Source organism: Archocentrus centrarchus, unplaced genomic scaffold (genome assembly GCF_007364275.1).
Source record: "Archocentrus centrarchus isolate MPI-CPG fArcCen1 unplaced genomic scaffold, fArcCen1 scaffold_42_ctg1, whole genome shotgun sequence".
NCBI lineage: Eukaryota > Metazoa > Chordata > Actinopteri > Cichliformes > Cichlidae > Archocentrus > Archocentrus centrarchus.
The window spans coordinates 2,505,112-2,520,408 of NW_022060268.1; the positions used below are offsets into that span (position 1 = coordinate 2,505,112).

A 15,297-nucleotide genomic window follows, 5' to 3' on the forward strand; every position below is an offset into this window, starting at 1 on the left:
AAGGACAAACAACATCCCAATTCACATAAACATTTAGACTGACACAAAAGAGCAAGGGAAGTCAGGTGGGGCCTCAACCTCACAAAAAGAAAGAAACCAATTCCACAGACACGTCTCGCTCAACATGAAACAGAAATACACAGACTAGTCGACTTTTTCTTCTCTGCCACTGCCGCTTCTTCTCATCTAGTTCTAGGATACAAATTTATGCTACCTCTTAACCAAGTGCAAATTCAAATAGAAGGTTATATCATACACAACTCGTCAGCAGTGATGAAAACCTTTTCCATAGAACTTTTTGCACTTCCAGTTTTCCTCCCAAACAAAAAAACTGACCTAATTAACCAATTCTAATGTTTAATCAGGATTTAGGCCTGCCTAAAGCAGCTCCATTATAGAAGGCTTAACCCAATTAAGCGGCTATTTCTCTTAACACTTGCATACCTATCATGTATGCTCTTTTCCTTTATTTATCACTTCTCTTATTCTCTATAATCTCTTCCCTGGCCAGGTTACACACTTCTGGATCCACTACTTAATCAAGCTTCAGTTTTCAAGGCTTAGCAAGAATAAAACACATGACTGAGACAATCAGAAAATGGGCCCACTAATTGTCAAGCATAGTATTAATTAATGCTGTTTTACCATTACTGATAAGCTGTGCACTTCTCTTTTCACTATATTCATCCCTTCTCTTAAAATTTAGAACGAGGTCACCCCAAAAAACACAAACACTATAAACCCCACACACAGGGCTTTTTCAGTGTGACATTAACAGCTCTGATAGCCGCTCAAACGGGAAACAGCTGGCTCAAAATAAAGGGAGCACACACTCACCCTCTTTACTGGCCTCTGAGCAGAAAGCTGGACCGTCGAGTCGTCAGGCTGCAGTCATCACAAGCTGTCTCAATCCGTGACGCCAAAATTTAAGGTGTATTCAGTGATGTGTTCTTGGGAAAAAATCCTCGCTGACAAATGTCTTAATGCATATATACAAAAGTTTATTGCAAAGAAACAGACAGTGTCAAAACAGGCGCTTTCCTTTGCGACCTGGGAGAGGGTAAGTCTCTAATCGCCCTAGCTCGTGAGACCTAAGAAAAGACAAAGGTTATATAGTGTAGTGTTGGCAACCCCCACATCCTAACTTCCATATATGGTTATAAAAACAAACTTCAGCCTCCTAACCTACAGCTAAACATATGGTCATTCCTTATATGGCAAGCCAGAGAGCTACAAGGACATTCTATGCATTCCTTCTGGCTTGAGGCCAGACCTTAAAGCTCAGGTTACCCTTCTGCACAATCAATAAAGGCTAAAAGAAAGGGACCATATATGCATACACATAGAAAGTTTAACAGAACAATACAGACACTACATAAAGTATTTTCTGAATAACCAGGTATAGCTTATTTCCTGCATGTATGTGAGGTCATTCCTTTTTTAGAGAGAGCAACAAAAGGTTACACTCTCTCATACCATTCACTCCTAAAGCAGCCCTGACTCAAGGCCATAATCCTAATGGAGAAAACCTATACATAGATGCACACAATTTAACACACAGATCGATCAGACACTACATAGGGATCAGGTACAGTGTGTGTCGGGCAGTGGACAAGGGCGGAGGCTCTGGCAGACTGATCCCCGGCTATCGAGACTGGCATTGGGGACATGGAATGTGACCTCTCTGGTGGGGAAGGAGCCTGAGCTAGTGAATGAGGTTGAGAGATACCAGCTAGATATAGTTGGGCTCACCTCAACACATTGCCTGGGCTCTGGAACCAGTCTCCTGAAGAGGGGCTGGACTCTGTTCCAGTCTGGAGTTGCTCTCGGTGAAGGGCAGCGAGCTGGGGTGGGTATTCTTGTATCCCCCTGGTTTGATGTCTGTATGTCAGAGTTTTCACCAGTGCATGAGAGACTCCTTGCTGGGAGACTTCAACGCTCATGTGGGCAATGACAGTGAGACTTGGAGGGGTGTGATTGGGAGGAACAGCCTGCCTGATCTGAACCCAAATGGTGTTTTGTTGTTGAACTTTATGGACAAACCACAGTTTATCACCAGACATATGTTCTGGACACTCAGGGGAAGAGAGGAGTGGAGCTATCAACTGATGGTGGTGACAGTGGTGAGTTCTGTCCAGGGAAGATCCTGGACAGACCTGGTGCACCTAAATGTATTCTGAGGTTGTGCTGGGAATGCCTGGCAGAAGCCCCAGTCCACGAAATCTTCAAATCTCACTTCCGGCAGAACTTCGACAGCATTCCGAGGGAGGCTGAGGACATTGAGTCCAAATGGACCATATTCCACACCTCCATTGTTGAGGCTGTTGCTCAGAGCTGTGGCTGCAAGGTGGTTAGTGCCTGTCGTGGTGGTAACCCCGAACCAGATGGTGGTCACTGAAGGTGAAGGGAGCCATCAAGCTGAAGAAGGAGTCTTATCGGACTTGGTTACCCTGTAGGACTCTGGAGGCAGCTGACAGGTATCAGAAGGCCATTTGGAACGCAGCTCGGGCAGTGGTTGAAGGAAAAACCTGGGTGGCTATGGAAAAAGACTTTCGGAAACCATTGAAGTGATTCTGGCAATGTGATTTTTTTTTTAGCTCCTCAGTGGAGACAGACGCACTTTTCTTCCCTCCCCAACCCTTCCTTTCTTACCCTGCGTTGCTGCTTAGTGCCTCTCTTGATTTTTTTTTTTTTTTAAAGCCTGTCATGTCTGGCAGATCTTGCAAGCAGAACTGTGATCTGAGAGCACTGTTGTGCCAAACATATTTGCTCTTTCAAGATGAGCGTTATAGGTTCTCTGTGGGCTCCTCTTGTTAGTGTGTGACCCTTTGCCTCTCTTGATGACGTGCCTGGTCGTATTGTCAAGGGAACACACACACATTTGCAGGAAGGTACAGACTCAAACTGATTCTGAGGGGTAAGATCTTGGAGATGTATGTATCTGTTTCTGCACGGCGAAGGAACAAACCGAGAAGATTCAGATGATTGGATTTTTTTTGCCACAGAGAGGTGCCAGTAAGACTGAAGGCTGTCAGCAAATGAATCAATACAGTCTGTACCAAAACAAGTCCTAGAATCAGGAATTTGGCTCCCTGATGTTCTTGGACTGCTGCTTATCAAATTGTCTCCTGGATGTTTGTAAACAGATGCTCTACACCCCCGCCGTCCTGTCTTCCTCTGACCTGTGTTGGACTGATCTCCCTGACCTCGCTGCTGATGAACTCTACATCTTATCAGAGCTGTTAGCTGAGGAGGGAGTTTGAGTCAGCCCCACAGTAGCCCGACCCCCCCCCCCCCCCCCTCGCCTCCGCTGGCTTCCTTCCATCCCTCCCCACCCTAGTGCTCCCATGTTATATGCCATGTGTTTCCTGCACTATCACAGTGGTTTTTGTAACCTTATACTGTGTATGTGTATATCTATACAAAGTATGAGATGATTTTTTTCCTCACTCATCCCTATATGTTTTCACTATTGTTTCTGTCTTTGTAATGGCAGCACCTCCAGAAGGGGGGCAGCATGGCCACAGTTCACCTGTCTCCCCATGTTTGTTCTGTTTGTCTTCTTGGATGGTGTTCTGTTAACTGTAATTTCCCCATTGTGGGATCAATAAAGTATCATTCATTCATTCATTCATTTAAACCATCAGGTGACTCAGGAGGGAAAAGCAGTGCTCCACTCACATGGTTTATAGTACAGGTGGGGTGCTGCTGATTTCACCCGAGGCTATAGTCGGATGGTGGAGGGAATACATCGAAGACCTCCTGAATCCAACTGACATGCCTTCTGTAGTGGAAGCAGAGTCTGGGGATGAGGGAGATGACTCACCCATCACCGGGGGTAAGGTCACTGAGGTGGTTAAACAACTCCATGGAGGCAGTGCATCTGGGGTGGACGAGTTCCTGATGGCTCTGGATGTTCTAGGGCTGAGAGATTATATCTCTTGGCTGGCCTGGGAACGCCTTGGCGTCTCTCCTGATGAGCATGTGGAGGTGGCTGGAAAGAGTGAAGTCTGGGCTTCCCTGTTTCGGCTGCTGCCCCCGTCACCTGGTCCTGCATAAGTGGGACAGAATGGATGGATGGATATTTATCCAGTCAGTTTGAAGTGATGAGAGTGACGATCAGCTCTGTCTTCAACTCATGGACAGCCTTTGTCAGAGACTCAGATCAGCAGCAGTTTGATTTGATCAGTTGCTCATCAATCCCGGTTCATGTCAGGATAAACTGGAAGCAGAACATCTTCCTCACTTGCTTCCAGAAGGAGGAAGCTGCTGTCTGTCTGTAAATGTTCCCACTGTGAGACATCACCATGAGACTAACAGAGTGAAACGGTGTTCACAGGAGGTCTGCAGCTCTGTCCTCAGTTTCCCGTTTACACAGAAAAAAACATTATTAATTTCATTTTAACTTCTTCTGTGGTGTCTGTGGTTTTTCACCTATGTAAAAGTGGGACAGATGAGTGTGCACAGTAAGGGGCTTCTCTGATGGTGAGTGATTTACAATCCCACCAACAACAAAAAAGAAAAACCTTATTAAGAAAAAATCGATTATGCAACAAATATATGAAACGCTGGTCAGAAAAAATTGAGTACCTGAGACTTTGCACCAAATTGTTAAACTGAAGCTGGGAGAAAATCACTTTATCCTTTCAGGCTCAAATGTTTCTAAAATGATTTGATTTTCATGTCTCTGTTCTGTGCTCCACTTTAGTAAAGCTGTGTATCTGTTTGGAGTTCAGTGATAACAGTAGTACAGGTAAACACAGCCTACCTGTGTCCTCAGCTGTCTGTGTGATGACGTCAGCGTCCATCAGGTGTGTTGAAGGAATCAAAGTTTTTGGTCCTGAAGACAAAAACATGTCAACGAGTGACTGAACAGCTGTTTCCTTTTCACCTCCCTGTGAACTCTGACTTCCCACCAAACTGATTTTTGTGACCACTGAACTGAATTCAAATGATTATCAATAACTGTGCAGCACAGTATGCAGAGTGCTTTGGAAAAATGATTGACAGAGAGCATATTCTCTTCAAACTGAGCTATTTTCATTGTTACTTTAAACTCGAGTCTAAATGCATCAACAGATGAAACATCGCCATGATGTCACTTTACTTTCTCCCTTTGCTCAGAATCACAGCACCTCTGTGATGCTCCGCCCTCAGTATTATGATATATTATAATCACCTCACTGACCGTCTCCACATGTACCTGAAGGAAAGAGCTGGGTTAGTTTGCCCTTTCACCTCTGGGTGCTGCTCTTCCTGGTGAACTGTTACAATCTCACTCACCTTTCATTACAACTAGTTTACTGTAGTTAAATGGAAGCTAAATAGTTCATTCTCAGTATGCATTGGATCCATTTCAGCTCTCTTCACAGGCTCAGTATCTGGTGACATCTCCGGGCCCTCCTCTGCTGTCACTCTTCATGTTTCAGGAGTTTCACAGCACTTAAAAAGCTGCTGAACTGAACCTTAAACACTCTGTGGTTTGTGACACTGTGTTTTACCCTCTGATCATTTCCCACTGGTCTCAATCACACAGCTCTGTCACACACAGGTTTCAGCTTCTCTCAGCAGTTAACCACACGAGCAGCACATGTTTTGATGAGGACAAATGAACGCTCGACTCAGGGAACTACCAACTACTGACTCAGGTGACTTCACTATTCGTGCTTTTAGATCTGACTGCTATCCTGACACAGCAGACCCCACCATCCTCCTGTCTCATGGTCTTAGAGTTGCTCAGGTCCTATTTATCACTGAGGACCTTCTCACTTCACCTCGGTGACTCTGGATCTTCCTCAGCTCCTCTGTCATGTGGACTGACCTTTATGTTCTCTCCCCCGGGATTGATTTTTCTTTTCTCTTTTTAACGCCACCTAGCAGCTATTTTAATAAATATAATTACATGCCAGTAAAAAGAAAATAGTGGAGCTCCCGTAAACCACTGCTGGAGTGTCTAAAGGACATCATAGCATGGATGGTCTTAAAGTTCTCCAGGTCCCCCAGTAACTGCTGAGCGAGCTTTTTCAGATATAGCCCCCAAACTCCAGAAGCATCTCTCTGCCCATATTAGGACAGCCCCCCCCCCCCCCCCCACCACCACCACCCCCCACCCCCGGCTGGTCTTAAATCACATCGTAAAGCTCATTTTTACTTTCTGACTTTGAATGAGAGCAGTATGCTCCTTGTATTTATTATTATTATTTTTAAGATTAGGCTTCAAACTTTCCTTTATGATCAAGCTTATAGTTAGGGCTGGATCAGGTGACCCTGAACCCTCCCTTAGTTATGCTGCTATAGGGTCAGGCTGCTGGGGGGTTCACATAATGCACTGTTTCATTTCATTCACCTCTTTTTACTCTTCTTAATAAGAAAAGATAAGTTTTATTTGTCACATGCACAGTCAAATGTATTTTGTACCTGCAGCTGATAAGTACTAAATATTGTTCATACCCAACTCTGCATTTAATCATTAGTTATTATTAATCTTTGTTTCTCTTCCACAGCATTTCTTTGGTCCTGTCTCTAAAATCAGCAAAAAACTATTTAAGCATCCATCCATCCATCCATCCATCCATCCATCCATCCATCCATCCATCCATCCATCCATCCATCCATCCATCCATCCATTCTCTTCCACTTATCCTGTTCAGGGTCATGGGGGACCTGGAGCCTATCCCAGCTATCATAGGGCGAGAGGCAGAATACCCCCTGTAGAGGTCGCCAGCTGGTTCCAGGGTTAACAGAGAGACAGACAACCATTCACACCTATGGGCAATTTAGAGTGACCAATTAACCTAACCCCAGTAACTGCATGTCTTTGGACTGTGGGAGGAAACCCACACAGACACAGGCAGAACATGCAAACTCCACACAGAGAGGTAGAATGGAACCCAGGCCATGTAGATGTCATTCTAGCTGTGAGGCAGTAGTGCTAACCACCACACCACTGTGCTTCCCAAGAAAATGAACCATTTTGATTTTGATGACAGCAGCATGTTACAAAAAAGTTGGGACAGGGCTGTGTTTACCAGTGTATAAGATAAGATGTTCGACCACAGGTGAATGTGTACCTGCAGCATCTGTCCTCAGACTGGAGTAAAAGCCTTCTGGTTGGCTTAATGGCATTTTATTGGCTGACTCTAATGATGACCTCAGCGTAGGTGACATCACTTGGTGGAGCTGATTGGTGTCTCCCTGCAGAGATGAAGAGGTGAATCAATATTAGGCAAACACACTCAAAATCACACTGTATGGGAGAGTAATGCAGAAGAAGCCTTTTCTGCGCACACAAACAGAGTCGCTAAAGCACATTTGGACAAGCAGCTTCATTTTGGAATAAGGTGCTGTGGACTGATGAAACTAAAACCGAGTTATTTGGACATAACAAGGGGCGGTATGCATGGTGGAAGAAGAACACAGCACTCCAAGACAAACACTTGGTACCCACAGTAACATTTGGTGGTGGTTCCATCATGCTGTGGGGCTGTGGGGCCAGTGCAGGTACTGGGAATCTTGTTAAAGTTGAGGGTCGCATGGATTCCAGTCAATATCAGCAGATTCTTGAAAACAATGTTCAAGAATCAGTGACAAAGTTGAACTGTGGGGCTGGATAACGACCCTAAACACTGCTCAACATCTACTAAGGCATTCATGCAGAGGAACAAGTACAACGTTCTGGAACGGCCATCTCAGTCCCAGACCTGAATATTACTGAAAATCTGTGGTGGGATTTAAAGCGGGCTGTCCATGCTCAGAAACCATCAAACCTGACTGAACTGGAGATGTTTTGGAAAGAAGAACGGTCCAAAATACCTTCAACCAGAATCCAGACTCTCATCAGAAGCTATAGGAAACGTTTAGAGGCTCTTATTTCTGCACAAAGGAGGATCTACTAAATATTGATGTCATTTTTCTGTTGGGGGGGCCCAAACTTATGCACCTGCCTAATTTTGTTTAAATAATTATTGCACACTTTCTGTAAATCCTATAAACTTCATTTCACTTCTCAAATGCCTCTGTGTTCATCTGCTATATGATATATAGATCCAAACAACCAATGATTTATGAAGGAAAATCATGAAAATTATTAGGGGTGCCCAAACTTTTGCATACCACTGTGAGCTATGATTTAAATTGGGTACGGCTTTTGAGTTTTATGGACACATTTCCAGAACTTTTGATCTTTTTAAGATAAGATAAGATAAGATAAGATAGTGTTTATTTGTCACATGCACAGTTATACACAGTACAATGCACAGTGAAATGTATTTTGTACCTGCAACCATATATACACACACACATATAAATAAGAAGAATAAAAATTAAAAAAAGTAATTCACACTATACACTATACTCTATATACTATACACTATACACACTTTTTAAATTATAATATTTACATTGTGCAATAATGGTCCAGTTAGGGCTCAGAGTTGAGCAGACGGATGGCTTGTGGGTAAAAACTCTTCTTCAACCTTTCAGTCTTAGCCCTCAGGCAGCGGTAACGCCGGCCTGATGGGAGCAGGGAGAAGAGAGAGTGTCCGGGGTGGCTGGGCTGTTTTAGGATCTTCATGGCCCTCAGCCTGCACTGCTTGGTGTAAATGTCCTGCAGGTTGGGGAGGGTGGTTCTGATGGTCCGTTCAGCTGAACGAACCACCCTTTTTAGGGCCATGAAGTCCTGCTTGGTGCAGTTTCCCATCCAGGTGGTGATGCTCCCACGCATGATGCTCTCGATGGTGCAGGTGTAAAAGTTCCTGAGCACCTTGAGTGGGAGCTTGAAGTCTCTCAGCCGCCTGAGGAGGTAGAGACGCTGTCTGGCCTTCTTCACAGTGATGTTTATGTGATGAGTCCAGGACAGGTCCTGTGAGATGGTCACTCCCACGTATTTGAAAGTGTCCACTCTTTCCACCTCAGCACCACTGATGACAAGTGGATGGTAGTCCCTCTGCTGCTTCCTGCTGAAGTCCACGATCAGTTCCTTCGTTTTGCTGACGTTGAGCAGGAGGTGGTTCTCCTGGCACCAGTTCTCCAGGCGGGAGACCTCTCTCCTGTAGGCTGTCTCCTCATTGTGAGAGATTAGTCCCACAACAGCAGTGTCGTCAGCAAACTTGATGATGACGTTGGACTCTGACGTGGCCTCGCAGTCATGGGTGTACAGTGAGTACAGCAGAGGGCTGAGCACACAGCCTTGGGGGGATCCAGTGTTGAGGGTGAGGGAGGATGAGGTGAGGTGACCCACTCGTACCACCTGTGGTCTGCTGGTCAGGAAGCTGTGAACCCACCTGCACAGGGATGGGCCCAGGCCCAGGTCCAGCAGCTTAGAGACCAGCCTGGAGGGAACTATGGTGTTGAATGCTGAGCTGTAATCTACAAACAGCACTCTCACATAGTTCCCCTTACCAGTGTCTATGTGTGAAAGGGTCTTGTGGAGGAGGAAGGATATGGCGTCATCTGTGGATCTGTCTGGCCGGTATGCAAACTGTAGTGGGTCGAGGGTGGTGGGCAGTGAGGAGGTGATGAATGTCTTGATGAGTCTTTCAAAACACTTCATCACCACAGAGGTGAGCGCTATGGGCCTGAAGTCATTGAGGCTGCTGGGGTGTGGTTTCTTTGGGACAGGGACTATGATGGACTTTTTAAAGCAGGTGGGAATCACACACAGTTTCAGTGAGAGGTTGAATATCACTGTAAACACAGGTGCCAGCTGGTCAGCGCAGGTCTTAAGGACACGTCCGCTAATACCGTCTGGTCCAGCCGCTTTCCTGGTGTTTACACGTCTAAACGCCCTCCTCACGTCGCGCTCCGTCACAGTGAGTGTCTCCGCCCCTCCGGCCGGGAGCGCAGCGGGCTGTCTGCTTCCCGACTCAAAGCGCGCAAAGAAGATGTTGAGTTCATCAGCCAGAGAAGCGTCGGCACTCACCGGGTGTGTGTGTGGTGCTTTGTAGTCCGTGATGGTGCGTAGTCCCTGCCACAGTCCCCTGGGGTCAGACTGTTGTAGTTGCTGTTCCAGTCTGCGGCCGTAGCGATGTTTAGCCTCTTTCACCGCTCTGCGGATGGTGTATGATGCAACCTTGTAGTCCTCCATGTTCCCAGAGGCGAGGCCGGAGTTGTAGGCAACGGTGCGGGACCTCAGGGCGTCGCGGAGAGATTTATCCACCCACGGCTTCTGGTTGGGAAAAGTCCTGATGGTCCTCCTAAGTGAAGTGTCTTCAACAACTTTCCCAATAAATCCCACAACAGTTTCCGTAAACTCCTCGATGTCTCCGCCCGCGCTGCTGCGAAACATGTCCCAGTCGGTTGAATCCAACGCACCCTGCAGTGCAGCCTCTGTTTGATCAGACCACCGTGTCACTTCTCTCACAGCAGGGGGTTCCTGCCTGAGCCGTTGTTTGTATTTCGGCATGAGAAGCACAGAGGTGTGGTCAGACTTCCCAAAAGGCGGAAGAGGCTTTGCTTTGTAGCCATCTTTGAATGGAGAATAGCAGTGGTCTAGGGTCCTCTCTCCTCTGGTGGGGCAGTCGATGTGTTGAATCAATTCCGGTATCACCTTTTTCAAGTTTGCACTGTTAAAGTCCCCGGCTACGATGAGAGCCGCATCACGCTGGTTAGCCTGATAGGTGGAAATAGCCTCATGTAGCTCGGATAGTGCAGTGTTTGTGTCCGCCTGAGGTGGAATATAGACGGCGCTGAAGATGACCGACGTAAACTCGCGGGGCAGGTAGTGGGGGCGGCATTTCAGGGTTAGGAGCTCCAGGTTAGATGAACATGATTGTTTCAGAAGGACAACATTCCTACTGTCACACCAGTTGTTATTAATCATTAGGCACACACCTCCTCCTCTTGATTTTCCAGACTCACTCGTTCTGTCCGTGCGATGAACACTGAAGAACTCCGACGGCTGTACGGCGTGGTCCGGTATGAGGGGAGTCAGCCATGTCTCCGTGAGACAGATGATGTTGCAGTCCCTTATGTCCCTCTGAAACTGTATCCTGGCCCTGAGTTCGTCCAGCTTGTTATCCAGTGACTGGACATTAGCCAACAGGATGCTCGGCAGTGGCGTTTTTATTGGGATTACCAGACACATCAGTCTAAAATTTTTGGGACTGAAGTAAACTGAGACAGGAAATAAAATTACAGAGAAGAAGAAATATAATGGTGAAAAATAAAAGTCACTTGCTTCACCCACAAGAGCCCAGGTAGGTCAGACACTCTCCATACCTGTGTGCTTCTTCCATAGAAGCTGGACTACAACCAGAACCAGAACTAGGACCAGAGAATCTGCAACTGGGACTATGAAGAAGGAGTAAGTAGGAGGATCAGAGATATGAGTGTATGCTTCTGTTGTTGCTCTTTTTCTTGTAAGGGAGGTTGTTATTGGAGGATCTGTAGGAGAGATGATGAACCAGAGTCAGTCAGTTCATTATCAGCTCAGCAGGTTAGCTTTAAACAGGAAGTGATGTCAGTGTTCTGACCTTTGACCCTCAGAAAGCTCTGAGGAGATGATCCAAACTCATCAGTAGCACACCAGTAGAGACCTTCATCAGACTGCTGCATGTTAATGGTGATGCTGTGCTCTGATTTAGGTCTGACAAAACGTCCATTAAAGACGAAATAAGCTGCTACTGTGCTGCCACTTTTCTTTTTGCAGAGTAGAGTGACATCACTTCCTGTCCTCACAGGAAGTGCAGGGATCTCCAGGATCACATGTTTATCTGAACAGCAGAGACACAAACAGAGTGATGTAGAGGTGGTTTAACAGCATCCTGTTAGTCTGATGGTTAAATGCTTCCATTACCTGATACAGTGATGTTCACTTCTTCACTCTTCTCTCCAGCTTTATCTTCACACCAGTAAACTCCACTGATTGGCTTGAACACATCAAGCAAACAGGATGAACCATTTAAGCCCCGCCCACCTGCTCCACATGACTCAGTCCCTCTTCCCGTGTCCCTCTTCAGTGTCCATCCATCAGAGCCCACCTGACCTTCACATCTCAGAGACACTGAGGCTCCTACAAAGAACTGCTGAAGGTTTGGACTGACAGTCAGAGAGGCTGGAGGACAGACGCACAGTTTATTATGTTTAGGAGCCACTGATTGGTTTCTGATGGACCGTGGTTCACCTCCATCTACTCACCTGCAGAAACAGTCAGAGCAGACAGCAGCAGCTCACACACACCTGCAACAGGAGGACAGAGGTCACTGAAGGTCAGAGGTCACTGAAGGTCAGAGGCCACTAAAGCTATTTTGGTCTCATGTGGTTCATTCTTTATTGTGATGTTTCTATTTGATAAAGTCTCACTCTGATTTCACCCTCCCATCTGTGATCCAGACTGTCTGCACTATAATATTCTCAGTCCTGGTGCTTCCAGCTGGCTTACTCAACATTTGGAAAGGATGTGTTTAAACCAAAACATGACCAAGTGCTTGTGGTCTAAAATGCTTGAGTTGAAGTTGCAGACATCACCTGAGAAAGGTACATGTGAGAATGCAAATATCCATCTCTGATCAGATGTTAATGGTCTTTAAACTGCTTGCTCCTAAAGACTGTCTTGCATGTGAGATTAGCACAGGGAATTCTGTGAGGTCAAACAGCATGTAAGCACGTTCTGTCCACACAGCTCATCCACCCAAACCACACAGAGGAGCTCCAGTAGTATGAACATTTATGATATTCTCCGCGTGAGAAATGAAACTCTGGGAAATATCCTGACCTGATTCCCCTCATTTGATCCATGAGTGAAAACAGCTTGTGATTATTATTTACAGTCAAATTTGATAAAGGACAAACAGAAATTTGCTGCCTGTGACTGAATCAAGTGGATACAATTATTTGACTCAATGCTTAGAATATGAAGCATGTAAGAAAGTTGCAGGAAGGAAGGAAGGTCATTTAATATTAGAACATTAGAAAAACTATGCAGTGCAAATGGAATGAATTGGCATAGCTTAAAGTTAGCATGGTTTGAAATTAGCATAGCTTAAAGTTAGCATGGTTTGAGACTGTGGGTCAAAGCTCCTCCTCAGCCTCTCCATTCCAGCTGTATGACTAAAGCAGGTGATGTACACAAAGTTTGTGTTTTGGATTAAACATGCCAGTTGTCATGTGTTTTGCTCTGTGCCATTGTTCGATATCTTTAGCATGCTGTAGCACTCAGCACGGGGCCTGCTCAGAGCTGCAGCTGTCAAACCAGCTGCTGAGGAACCCAATAGGTGCAGTGAACATCTTCAGTGTGGCAGAGGAGACCTTTAATGTGCTTGGCCTCCTGAGGTGATACAGGTGCTGCTTTGCTCTCAGCTCCACGGTGGAGTGGAGGGAGGGCTGAACAGCCCAACGGTGTTTTTAGACTTATAAACCAAGCACAGCTCCAGCTTCATCCTAGCATATGCTGATGATACTGTGTTGATCTGAATGAGGTGGAGGTACAATCTGTAATCTGTCAGTTTAACAACCTGCATCTCAGTGTTTCCCAAACTAAAGAGACTGTTGAGAATTACATCTGGAAGCAGAGGAGAAACTACCCCCCCCCCCCCCCCCCCCACCCCCACCCAGACTCTCCTGAAGAGTCAGTCGATATGAGGCAGTAAATACGTTCCAGGCAGAAAAAACATTAAGAACAGATTAAAAAGATGCAACAGAGGAGGGGGGCTTTCAGCATGATGGAGAATCAGTTTTTTATTCATTTCCCCACAGCTGATTAGAATTTGATGGAGGGTAATGAAGTCTATATAATTATCCCCTACTAAATTTCAGAGCACATGCATGACACAGATGTGGGGTTGTCCAATCTCCTGTGATGTACAGGACAGGTTAACTGTATTATCCCAAACAGGAATCAACACATAGTGAGTGCTGATTCAAGAAACAGAAAGATGGAAAATAAAAACATGGAGATGCTGTATAAATGTTATATGATATGTGATGCGTCAGTGAGTACAGAGAACATGCTTTTACTACAAACAGACTAGCTGTGTGCCAAGTTGGTTTGTACTAGCCTTGATGTTTCCCACAGTTACAGTAAATACAAAGTGTAAGAGTGGGACTGAACACAGAAATGTTGCCATTGTTACATTTGATCCATAACTGATTCGCTCAACTGTAACCGGCACTTCTTTTTTTTTTTGTAGCTCAAGTGGAAAAGCAATCAGGACCTATAAACCAAAGTCATGGGATTAGGCTTAGGGTTTAGTTTACCATCAGCAGATGAATGAACAGCCTGGAGAAGCTGTTTCACTGAGCTTTGTTTGCAGGTTGAGGTCCTGTTTGAGTCCCTCTCTGCTGCTGTTTGAAGCTCATCATCAGAAACAGTCATCCATGGAGAAAGTGATGGAAACCATTTATTAGACCCAGTCTACATGATGGAAAATCTGCTCTGAAAGCAGGAAGTGAAGCCTACATAACAGAGGCAGACCAGAAGAAGATGTGGTGTTTGCAGGCAGCAGCTGTGGTTTCCTGAATGAAAGCTGATGTTTGGTAAAGAGGTCAGCTGACTTCATGTTACAGACACTAAGCTGGGCCTGAAGCTCTCTGAGTCAGTCCAGATTACAGGATGGATCAGAACTCTGAGATGAGGTCTGAGCAGCCAAACACACAAACTGTTGATGAGACAAGTCATACAAACACACTTTCATCATCCTGCTTTTTACATCTGTGAGAAAACATCTTCTACCATTTGGTGCTTCTTTGTACAGTTCAGTTAAAGTGTGAGCTGCAGTATAAACCAATAACAGCTCTACCTGATTTCTGTCCAACTTCACAAACAAATAAATCAAATAAAAGCAAAAAGACAAAAGAATAAGAGCAAACTCTTCCTGTGGACCAAACAAAGCATTCAAGTCTGGATGGACCAGAAGAGATTTCATGTTAGAGGAATTACCAGCTCGTCACTCTGTTAGTGTGTGTGTGATAAATTAATGTGTGGATGCATCTGAAGGATTTCAGTGTGCGACTCACCAAGGAGCAGAGACACAGATGAAGTCTTCATGTCGTCGGGACGATGACTGACAGCAGAGTGGCACCTTCAGCTTCACCACTTCCCTGTAACATCATCATCACGCTGCTGCTGCACGATGATGCTGAGCCGCTCCTCTAGCTGCACGAGTCGTGTTCACAGCAACTCAAAGGAAACTTCTCAGTGCTTCAGTTTGTGGATGACGTGCTGTCAGCTAATTTTACAGTCTTTAATCTATAATCTGCTTTTTGCCTTTTCCACAAAAAGAACTAAATCAGGCTCTCCTGTAAATAAGACAGACTACACAACAAACACTGAAGCATCATCAGTTTTATTAGCGCTGCATT

The 15,297-nt window shown here is 45.5% G+C and overlaps 1 protein-coding gene across 1 annotated transcript; it reads right to left on the reverse strand.

Annotated features, from left to right (window-relative positions):
• Nucleotides 1–7,126: 7,126 nt before the first annotated feature.
• LOC115777036 (uncharacterized) lies at nucleotides 7,127–14,983 on the reverse strand. The gene is made up of 7 exons (XM_030724851.1): nucleotides 14,953–14,983; nucleotides 12,136–12,177; nucleotides 11,795–12,052; nucleotides 11,448–11,711; nucleotides 11,218–11,346; nucleotides 8,762–8,773; nucleotides 7,127–7,179 (listed from the first exon to the last, which is right to left on the reverse strand). Exons 1-7 carry the CDS (start codon nucleotides 14,981–14,983, stop codon nucleotides 7,127–7,129), a joined length of 789 nt encoding a protein of 262 aa, XP_030580711.1.
• Between the last annotated feature and the right edge of the window lie 314 nt (nucleotides 14,984–15,297).

Bases quoted from the DNA above. Each gene is read 5' to 3' on its own strand.
- LOC115777036 (XM_030724851.1), bottom strand. From the start codon at position 14,983: ATGAAGACTTCATCTGTGTCTCTGCTCCTTG. The intron at 11,712-11,794 runs GTAATGGAAGCA...TCTGCTGTTCAG, and splicing joins AGTGAACATCACTGTATCAG to ATAAACATGTGATCCTGGAG. The intron at 11,347-11,447 runs GTTTAAAGCTAA...CAAGAAAAAGAG, and splicing joins GAACACTGACATCACTTCCT to CAACAACAGAAGCATACACT.